Raw genomic sequence first — 11,397 nt, forward strand, 5'->3', positions numbered from 1 at the left:
GAACGCAGATGTCATTGAAAAACTAAAGGGTGTCTGTTTCGCCAAACAAACTTGGTGTGTTGTGCTTTATCTTCGTAGAGAAAGATATTTCACTTATTACATCTCCAGTATCGATAATGCCTATGATTGATCAATATTGTTCATGGTTTTTTCATGGAACACATTTGTCTTTTGAAATAATTTATTTTAACTATTAAGCATATTTTAATAGGTAGATTCCCATGAGGTCATGCTCTGTTGAAGAGTTGGTTCACAGACACCTGAAAAAACTGTGACAAAGAATTGTATGGATTATAGAATTGACCTAGCTCTTCAATATGTTCTGGAAACAGGCTGTTTCACCAAAAATTGTATTACCGGTAATTCGACCGTACGCCAACAGTACGCCAACTAACATTTGAGCACTATTACTTGGCCAGTTTGTTGATGCAATTTTGTTACATAAAAGGTTAGCATACAAGTGTATTCATGTGTGGAGTGAATCTTAATTCAAAATAATGAACTCTTGTTTACATAATGAGAGCATAACTCCCAATTTCTAAAGTGTAACATTCTTTTTGCGACACACACATCTTTTTAAATTTCAAGGAAATACACTGTACTTAATCAAATTATCTTTCTTGGAAATGACCTTTGATCATATTACAAAGGAGTTGTTTTTTTAAAAGTTTGAAATTGTTTTTTGAAGGTCGTTGGTCAAGTTATTTCATTCGACATTACACTGATAGATGTTGGCCAAATTCTGCTGATTGCTTGTTTCAAAAAATGATTTTAGTGTCGGTCATTTCTTTTTGATATTGTTGGGAGTTAAATTGTGTGGAGCTGTTGGAAATGAAAAATTCAATATGAATTCAGAATAAATTAGGTAAATCTATAATTAGAATCTAAATTAATAATAATCTAAATGGAAATCTACAAAAATGAGATGGCTACCTCACTGGTTCTATGTTTAAAAGGGTGATTCGAAGTCTAATGGTGCATAGACAGCCGTATGTATTCTTGTTTGTAGTTGTTTTCAGATAATCATGTACAAATATCCCTGAAGCAACAATATGTGCTCGCCTTCACTTCTTGGTAGATCTGTTAGCAGGTAAACAACTATTAACCAATTATGCAGGAATTGAAAAAGGCTAACTCATATATTCAGATGATACATATAGTGTATATGTAAAACTGATGGCACCACTAAATACAAACCACAGAACCAAAATCTACAGACTGTTATAAAACTGTAAAAACCTTTTCTAGCAAGATATTTACTGAGGAATGCCATTACATAACCTATTAGCTTTCACTGTGAGACATGAAAGCTAATAGTTTCAAACATGAAACTGTAATATGACTATTCTTATTAACCACCTTATCATTCTTGCATGAAACCACTGTAGCTGCATACAAATCTATAAAAATCAGTTTATAGTGAGATGATGCAATATAGTTAAGATGACGCATTATATAAGAAATGGCACAAAAAGTTAGTTATGAAAGCATATATTTTGTTGGCATTAAATTTCTTCATATAGTTTAACATTGCGGAGCAGGTGATTGTCATGCAGTGTCACACTCGATGGATTGTCTGTCTGTCTAGCTGTGTGTCCAGTTTATCTAGATTGTCCCACCAGGGATAGAGGAATCTTTCTACGATATGTTGAAACCAGGGGGTGATGAGTGTTCCATCACTCTCAGATTTGCCTAATCATAAATGACTGATTAGTTGGGTGCTTATCGCAATGATGACACACTACTTGTCCATCCCAAGGTGGACACTACCCACTTATCCATCTATCTACTTAAACGCTACCAATCAGATGCTAAATGTCAGACAACTCGAGCAAAAAAGATAAGCGTGGAATCAAAAACTAAAGATGGATTATAGTAAAACTGTCTCAATTATATGGAGTCTATGAACAAGCCAATTGGCTATGTCCTCTGTTTTTTACATTAGTAAACAGGGATTCATCATCCTAATCATTGTGATTGCAAGAAAACTGTCTCCCACACAAAATAAAGGTGATGCAATAAGAATCAAACGCTTAATTGCAGGATAGTTGAAGCTGATGGTGACGGCCAAAAATGTAACAACTTTGCAGTTTTTTATTCAATCGTTTCTAAGAAAAAAGCATAATTTGCCAGCCATTATACATGTATTTGGTGCTTTGCGCGCCTTGAGACATCCAACCACAGACCAGAATATATTGAATAGGCATTTAATTCTGTGCTCAATTCCCTTACAACCATTTGACCTTGCCGCATGCATGAACAGCAAAATGGTAATTTTATGTTATATCCGAAACGAATATAAAAAAGTGAAAAAACAACTTTGTGAATTGGCCGTATATATGCGAGGTCAACACTAGTCAGCTGAAGCAGCAGCAGTGGTGTTTACAACGGAACTTATGATCAGTAGAAGACAATAAGTCAGTAGATCGAGACACACACCAACCACCAACTTGCTGCATAAGCCCAGTCTGGAGACTCCACATAAAAAGCCTGCAAACTCACACACAGGGATATCAGACACATTTTACGAGATCTCCACTAGCTTTTGCGTATCTGAAACAAATAGGTTAAAGGCCGACTTTCAGTAGGCACTTCTACTATAACAAACAAAATGTCAAACCATCCAGTACAGACGTCGTTATTGTGTTCCGGCGCTCGACAGGATATCTGAGTTTGACATTTGCCCACAGGAGATTCTCAATTAACGATTGCTAGGTTGTTCACACAATACCATACGATTTTTATTCACATATGCAAACTATTACCTTTTGTAATCATTAAAAATCGTGTCAGTCTTTGGTAAAATCTTTTTAAAAGCTTAGTGTGAACCTAAAATTTTTGATAACAAATGACCACCAAACTACACCCAGCCATATAACCCACACAGTTTACGCACAATCAAGTTAGCAGAAATACTTACTAATGAATGCCTGGAGCTCCTCCTGACTCACATAACGTATGCTTTTTACTTCATTCTCATTTACGTCAAGGTCAACATCACACCTTATGAAGAGAATGTAGTCGATTTCATGTTCTCCAAACTTGTCATCATTTGGACAGTTGGGTGCAAAGTAGTGTATCCTTGTCAGATAAGTGAAGTCGTCCACAGGAACCTGAACGAACGCAATTGATTATCTAGATCAGTGGTTCCCAACTGGTGGTTTTGAGGGGGTCCACCACCCGGTGCCAGTATTGGGTTTTCTAGCTAGTTATTTACAGTTATTCCTGTCTCATAGTGGTTGGGTCAATGATATAAAACCCTAAAAGGATAGGTGACGTTATAATATGGGCGGAATTTAATGATCGAGCTCTGTTGGGATTGTGCTAGCTTGGGTTTCGGGGCTAATGCAATTCCCGTGGGTGGTCGCGTTGTCTTGTTAGGTTTTTGGGTCCAGATTTTTATCACCTATGTGCATCAATCGCTGGATAGTACCTGATTTCCGGTTAGTAGTACGAAACAACAAAATCTGTAACCAACCAACACGTAAATCTCTATCTCCCTCTTCAATTTCAGCGATATACTAAGATCCATGGAAAATAAAACATTACAATTTACAATGCATTGTTATAAACACCATATGTTATGATGTTTATAAAAGGGTCCGTGACTTTTAGCTAAGGAGCTCAAGGGGTCCATGGCTCCAAGGTAGTTGGGAACCACTGATCTAGATAGTACCTGTCTTGTAAAATGGGGTAAATGTATGCAGTGCACTCTCGGGTTACAATGACCCTGTTATACAATTGTTTCATTCTTTGGTGTAGAACACAATGATTTTTCGCCTTTCCCATATGGAATATTTTTCGCCATCTGCAAAATTCTCACAAAATTTAAATTTGGTAGTAAGTGTGCTGAATACATCGGAATAACAAATATGCCGATATGCTATTCGCTAAAATCCCTCTAACAACGAATGAAAGAAATATGATACTTGATCTCGGTTAGTTCAGAGTTATTCATTATTAGTTTGGTGATATTAAACTGGAAACGGTGAAATGATAAAATTTTTAACAATGATAAAATTGAAGTTAAGTAAAAAATATAACATAAAACTTTGCTTCAAGTTTGTATTTAGTAAGCTAAATTCGACGTTTATGCTATATGTCTGCCTCGAAGGTAAGAACTTCCTACCATACGTACTGCATATAGTACATTATAACCTTACATTTTATTACAGATCATAACAACTAAACCACTGTGTTGTACTATAACCTTAGTAACTCCAGTTACTGTAGGCAACTGGAGTTACTATGGTTATATTATTTTGTTACTAATTTCTAATATGTACAGTACTGTTATAATATTTTGATGAGTTTTACTAAGGATGTTTGCATTAGATATTTACTATGGGTTTGTATATCGTTCTATACGAAATTTTTGCCTTACAATGCCAACACTGGAAGGAATTAAAATCGTATGGCGAGGGTCCACTGTAACTAGTAAATGGGCGAGGGTCCACTGTAACTAGTAAATGGGCGAGGGTCCACTGTAACTAGTAAATGGGCGAGGGTCCACTGTAACTAGTAAATGGGCGAGGGTCCACTGTAACTAGTAAATGGACGAGGGTCCACTGTAACTAGTAAATGGACGAGGGTCCACTGTAACTAGTAAATGGGCGAGGGTCCACTGTAACTAGTAAATAGGCGAGGGTCCACTGTAACTAGTAAATGGACGAGGGTCCACTGTAACTAGTAAATGGGCGAGGGTCCACTGTAACTAGTAAATGGGCGAGGGTCCACTGTAACTAGTAAATGTGATTACGCAAGCTGCAAGGGAAACCAATGACAAACACTAACTTAATACCATCAACAAGCTACCTCTCAATTTTGTGTCGAAACCAGACGGGTTTAGTGAGAAACATGGCTAGACCAGTCATGCTGATACTAGTACAGTTGAAAGCTGCTGCCGTCTATACAATTTATGTACAATAGGGTGCCCATACCTGTGCAGGTTCTATGCCTAGTTCATGTTTAAGTTTGCGTTGTGCTGCCCTGCGGACACCTATAGCATTCTCCTCATCAATCTCTCCTTCCATGTTGAGGGGGTGACTACAGCAGGTGTTTGTAAAATGCCCTACAATCATAATAAGACTTCCATGGTAACTTTATTTTTAACATGTTTTCTCTTGAGATAAATTGGTGTGTATAAATCTTCACGACTAAAAATGACGGATAATAAATATAATATCATAAATTAAAATGGTAATTTATAAGAATGTAGAAGAGATGAGCAACCACTTCCGCATGCACTTGAATCCAGATCATCTTTGCATTTATTTAGAAAATAACCTCTAGTGTAACATTTTCTTGATCATCTGCAAACTCCTACTCCAGCAGTGTCAATTATGTAGATGAGAGCAAAGTTGTGATACGACCACGCGTTATTTACCATGCATTCATCAGTATAAATTTGACATGGAAGGATATGAAATGTCACCCAATAAAACTCCTACCAACATGTATGATTGCCACGAAGCGCTATTTTCCAATATATGATGTAAAATTTCATGAATAACCGCCTCTACACCTGAAGCTACATCCAACATTTAAAGTTTCTAGAAACATTGCAACTCTATAAATAAAAATGAAGAAACTCATAAAAATTAAAAAGTAAAAAGGTATAAAATGATAAATCACAATATGCTAAGTTAGTTTACATCGCATATTTCTATCACCACCTTTCACCTCTCGACCTTCAAATCACTGAGCCCACACTTCTATTCAGGTGAAGTAAAATAAATTATCAATAAGAACCTCAATGATTATTAATTATTTGTTATTAATTTAGTTTTTTCACACAACTTCATATAAAACATTTATTTTGATGCTGTACTCATCAGCAGCAGTTATCAAGGAGCTGTTGTCAGGTATGGGTTTTAGAAGAAAATCAGCGCTCACAACATATTCCCACATTTGAGGTATATCTCAGAAAGAGTTTAACTTCGTATGTGAAAGTATCTGTGGTCATACTCTGCTTTTTTACCTGTTAATGGTACCCAGTCAGTCCAGTGTGCTATGAGAGATCATAATATGTAATAAGTATGCGTATAATTATTCTTAAATATGGAAAGGTGATCGAGTGGTGAGATTATACCATGCTTGACTGGGAAACCGAATATCTGGGGTGGATTTCTGTGCGGAACAATCATTTTTCTTAACGCTCTTAGCGTGGCTTCAGATGGACACGGCTTTTATTCTAGTAAGGATTAGGTAGTAGCAACTTCATATAAGCAAAAAATTACATAAAAATTTAGGAAAGTTTAAGATGTGGAGACAATCAGGCTGTCAAATCTGCTATCACTCCATCATAGAAGCTGAGCGTTCATGAATGGAATGAGTTGCTCAAGGGAGGTATGAATGGAGGGGACTCCTATACTGTAACAGTATAGGAGTTGCTCAGGGGAGGTAAACTGGCAAACCTTAGAAATACCTGGATAAGTTATTTTAGCGAGTGACCTCTGCTGCAATAACAGCTTGTTGTCACTGTTAAAGAGGAAAACGCTAAAGGCCCTGTGCAGCATGCCGTTCTCTATGTTCTTAAGGAGATGGCAGTCCTTCTTGGAGGCAGAGCCAACCTTGACATCATTTGTGTCCACAAGTATACACTCCTCCTTCAGCAGATCAATCTGAGTTTGATCCAGGCCTGCCAGGAGGGAGTCAGCAGATGACATGCTTCTTCCCCTGCAAAGGTGATGCCTTAGAAATGTATAAATACTACTGAATGCCCGGCATCGCACTGGTGATAAAAAAGTTTTTGTCACCTTTGTCATAAAAAATTTATTTTTAATCCACATATATACAACATTTACTATAATAATTTTTAAACGGAAATATTTGTCTGTTTCTGTATGTGTCCGGCCAATGAATAATGCAAATATTTGAAAGCATAGCTAAAACAGATTGTTGGAAAACATTCCTTACTCTTTATGCTACATTCACTTAAAATAGTTTATAGACAGTGACAGGTAATGCAGTTGCATTTGGCTAAGTTTTTATCACAATGAATTTGAGTAACTTAAGCTAATATTTTAATCTTTACAATAATAAGGGCCGGGTCTGTCCGAAGCCAGCTAAGAGTTTTAGGAAAAAGGATTGTGGCTAACGGGAATTGAACCGATAAATTTAGATGTATGAATGTGAAGCCGAGCCCACTACCCACAGCATCCACCTTACCAGGCTTCGGAACAATTGTGCATATAGTCATTACACAGACTACACATGATATCTCACAGACTACAAGTGCCGGATTTTAGCCAAAGTCAATTAACTGGACATTTGAATGACAGACAGACTCTAGATCTTATCTATATATCTCAGTTTGTCCTTCCTCTGTCCAGTTATAGAGATTAGCGTCTAGCAATCAAAATCCATGTCACATAAGATCCGATCTCAGAACCTCCCATTCACCAGGCGATAACCTAACCCATGGAGCTACGCAAGATGCCTGTTTATTGGGCAATATGAGCCGTTTTCTGGGTTAAAATATCCCTAGTAGTCTAGATTACGCACAATGTCACTAAAACTTGTTCTCACGGCTCTTATTAGTAAGTTTAGCAATAGTAATACTAGCTTACTCAGATTAGCCATTGGCAATGTTCGAGGCTAATGACAAGTAGCAGGAAACTGCATTACCCTCCACTGTTTAGAAGCTGTTTTTTAATACCTGTGCAACGCCGAGCATTCGGCTAGTTCATGTATATGCTTATCTATACACATATTTCTCAAAGTTTGTCGTCTGCTTTCAGTATGTCCAGCTATAGATATTATTAGAATCTTGGAATAAAGAATCCGTACCAAAGATGGTTTGATCTAAAACCCTCCCGTTCACCAGTCCAACGCCATACTGATTCAGCCACAGAGATTGATAGACTCGCTAGGCCATATTTGTCGCTATATCGGAGCAAATACCATGACACAAAGTCATGACGTACGTCATTAGAAGCCGAGCTCTTATTAGTAAGCTTAAAGGTTTACTTGCAACAAAATTCACATTACAGTTATTTGGTATTAAAAGATTTACTATGTCTTACTCTGCTGTGTTGTAGGTGCAAAATAAGTGGAAATGTGATTACAAGCTCTTAAAAGCTCAAAAACGAACAATTAACTGCAGCTATCACAAAAACGCTGTAGTTTGGAATCTCTTTATTTCGAAGACATACTCAAACATTGCAGTTATTGTTTTGACACATGATATTATTACGTGAAATTAAAGGCCAATAAAAGGCTCAATATAAAATTTCTCGTAGCACTAGTTTATGTCAAACACTTCGGGTTTTACCGAGAAGCCCTTCTCAAATATAGACGCTCGCTACTTGATAGTTTCATTTCAGTTTGGTCTAATCATCTAGTCGATCATGTGACCCTTACTTTCTGCTAAATAGCGCGAATGGTTTCTGCATCATTTTTTGACTATCACAGGTGACCAACAGGCGCGTCATGTTTATTAGAAGATGATATGCACTCCTTCGAGCTAAGGTTAAAAAATTAAACAAATTTTGATGGTAAGTTTTGAGATATCAGCGCTCAAAGCGACAGCATTACAATAATGATAAAACAGATGCGTAAGGACTATAGACAATTTATTGAATGCGTGATGTAAATTTGTGAAAATATTTTAACGAATGAGGCTACATGAAAGTGTAAACAAAAGCCATCATGCTCAACTACGTACCATTTGAGCCGTTTTGGAAAGGGATTCCAATCTGCGGTGTTTTCGCGATAGTCGCGATTAACTGTTCGTTTTTTAGCTTTTAAGAGCTTGTAATCACACTTCCACATATTTTGCACTTACAACACAGCAGAGTAAGACATAGTGAATCTTTTGATACCAAATAACTGTAATGTGAATTTTGTTGCAAGTCAACCTTTACTGAAATTTTCCATTGGCAATGTGCCAGGCTAATAACAAGTGGCAGCCAACTCTCATTCATAATTTATAAGCTGATTTTTAATACCCGGGCAACACCGGGTCGCTCAGCTACTGTTTAAATATATAGAAGCATAAACTTTGACTAAAAGTGACAAATAGGAAGCAGGCAGTGACATGATTGAGTTATACACAGCAATAATTTTAAACCACTCACAGAAAAGAAAAATAAACTTATTTGTAAAAATATTACATCAAAATTGGGATATTTCGATTTTGTAACTACCAATGATGGACAATAATTTCAGACTGTTACAGGTTTAAGATATGACAATTGATTCTAATGAAATATTGTAGATGCAAATTATATTGACTGACATTTATGTAAAATATTGGTATTACAAACATAACAGGAAAAATCAGCAAAACTACCTGTAAATACCGTGAAATATGTATTTGGGAGTTGTGCGTAGCCAGATCTTTCCAAACAGCGACCGTAAGAACTTTGACATTTACGTTAGCTCCTACAATTTGAGATGTTCCAATTAAATCAATCAAATCATTATCTCATCACACATAAAATTGTTGATCAACGTTGCTTTAATATGAACTTCAACTTTTATGTTGAAAGATAATTCATCAGTTTATCCGTGTAAGATGGTATGGTATAGATGGTATGGTATAGATGGTATGGTATAGATGGTATGGTATAGATGATATGGTATAGATGGTATGATATAGATGGTATGATATAGATGGTATGGTATAGATGGTATGATATAGATGGTATGATATAGATGGTATGATATAGATGGTTTGGTAAAATGATATGATGATATGATAAGTTGATAGCTGTAAGACTCAAGTGATTGAACTTTTGTAAAATTGAATCTTCCACATTGTTAATTTTAGGAAGTCACTAAATTGCGCATGCATTCTCTCAGGTTAAGAGTTATCCCCTTTGGTTAGAAGTTATTCGAAATGAGGCATTCCAGTTTTCATTCAAAGCTGAAAATGTCCATTTGATCTAGATAATCCTAAGCTACCACACGCCAAATTAAAAGTGTATACATAATTCACTAGAGACTCTATATGACTCTAGTAACCTTAAAAAATAAATCTACTATTTACTTGCTAATCATTATTGATTGTGCTCATAATAGCAAAGCTGCTAACAGCTGAAAATACATCCTGGAGCCCTTTTTGGCTTTGAAGTAAACTATACAAATATGAGCAAAAAATTCTTAAATCAACAAACCCTAATCACTCTGCACTATTATAACCCAGCAGCTATATTGTTTTTATTGCACGAGTATCTTCTGCATAGAAATTAGCTGTTGAGACAAAGCTGAAATACAGTAAATGCATATTAAGTCTATGAATCCCAAACACCATTGATAGCACAGGTACTTATACCAAGTTAGCAGGACATGTTGCAATTGTTGCTAACATAACTTAGATAAACCAAAGAATTCCGTTGTGCCCAGATTGGTTGTAATTGATTTTACTACTACTTTCAGTAACTGATACAAAAACAATTGATTAGTCTGCACTGACTAACATATTGTTTTTTAGCTTGATAATTATAATAGTAATTACCTTGAGATTAAAAATTCTCTTAAATTCAAAAAATATTTCAAGTAAAGATGTAATAGAATGTGAAGCATAAAACTTAATACTCTAGCTGCAGTAGAAAAATGTTCAAGACAACATGACCTTGTTAGACAGCATGACCATGTTAACCTATATTCAGGAGATCATGAAACTCAAATACCCTGACTATAACAAGATTAACAGGTTGAATATAAATTGCCCATTTTCTCAAAAATTACCAGGAAGACATGGCCTCTGTGAGTTACAGATTGGCTGTGCCAGCATATTTCACCGCAACAGTTTTAGTTGATAAATGAAAACATTGAAATCTTGAGTACATTCATTTTCTGTTAAAACAACACGATCTTATCCAAAGTAGTTTCAAAGAAATATTTAGGAGAATCCTCGCTGGTGTGCAGCCAGCTTGGACGATCAGTCAGATCTTAGCCCATGCTGATAGTTGAGTCTTTGTTCTTGTAGATTAGTGCTACGCTAATCAATTTGACACACACCTATTCTTACTCTTAAAATACCACTCATATTCCCATTTTTTGTAGTCAAAAATCCGTTTTTAAGCGTGATTTTGGCAAACCCGAAGAAACCAGACGAATCAAAGTGCAAAGCTAAAACAAAAAAAATTAAGGCTCTGGTAAGAGACATCGACATTCCGTAAATAAAATGTAACTATTCAAGTAAAGCCAAATGTATATATTTTAACAACATTATAAAGCAACTTTTTGACCAAAGACAGTCGATGAAAAATATTTAGAGGGAAACCTAACCTGGTGCGGTCACTCAAAATCCAATTACAGTGGAACGCACGATGCTAAAGAACCAATTAATTAACTGGCCTTTGGGTCGAAAGTTGTGTCGATACTTCGACAACGTTTTAAATTTTTACACAATAACAAAGAACACAAGCTATATGAAACCAGCTATGG

At 36.1% G+C, this 11,397-nt stretch overlaps 1 protein-coding gene across 3 annotated transcripts; it reads right to left on the reverse strand.

Moving 5' to 3' along the window:
* Positions 1–1,096: 1,096 nt before the first annotated feature.
* LOC137386853 (isopentenyl-diphosphate Delta-isomerase 1-like) lies at positions 1,097–11,267 on the reverse strand. 3 transcript variants are annotated; one of them, XM_068073026.1, is made up of 6 exons: positions 11,239–11,267; positions 9,296–9,387; positions 6,428–6,678; positions 4,941–5,071; positions 2,921–3,113; positions 1,097–1,692 (listed from the first exon to the last, which is right to left on the reverse strand). In XM_068073026.1, the coding sequence occupies exons 2-6, from the start codon at positions 9,373–9,375 to the stop codon at positions 1,559–1,561; spliced, it is 789 nt and encodes a 262-aa protein (XP_067929127.1). In that variant the 5' UTR covers positions 9,376–9,387; positions 11,239–11,267; the 3' UTR covers positions 1,097–1,558. The 3 variants fall into 3 exon arrangements, with proteins under 3 accessions (XP_067929127.1, XP_067929128.1, XP_067929129.1); XM_068073027.1 differs by lacking the exon at positions 9,296–9,387; XM_068073028.1 differs by lacking the exon at positions 11,239–11,267 and having other exon boundaries at positions 6,428–6,693; positions 9,296–9,345.
* Positions 11,268–11,397: the final 130 nt, after the last annotated feature.

This window comes from Watersipora subatra, chromosome 2 (assembly GCF_963576615.1).
Source record: "Watersipora subatra chromosome 2, tzWatSuba1.1, whole genome shotgun sequence".
NCBI classification, from domain to species: Eukaryota; Metazoa; Bryozoa; class Gymnolaemata; order Cheilostomatida; family Watersiporidae; genus Watersipora; species Watersipora subatra.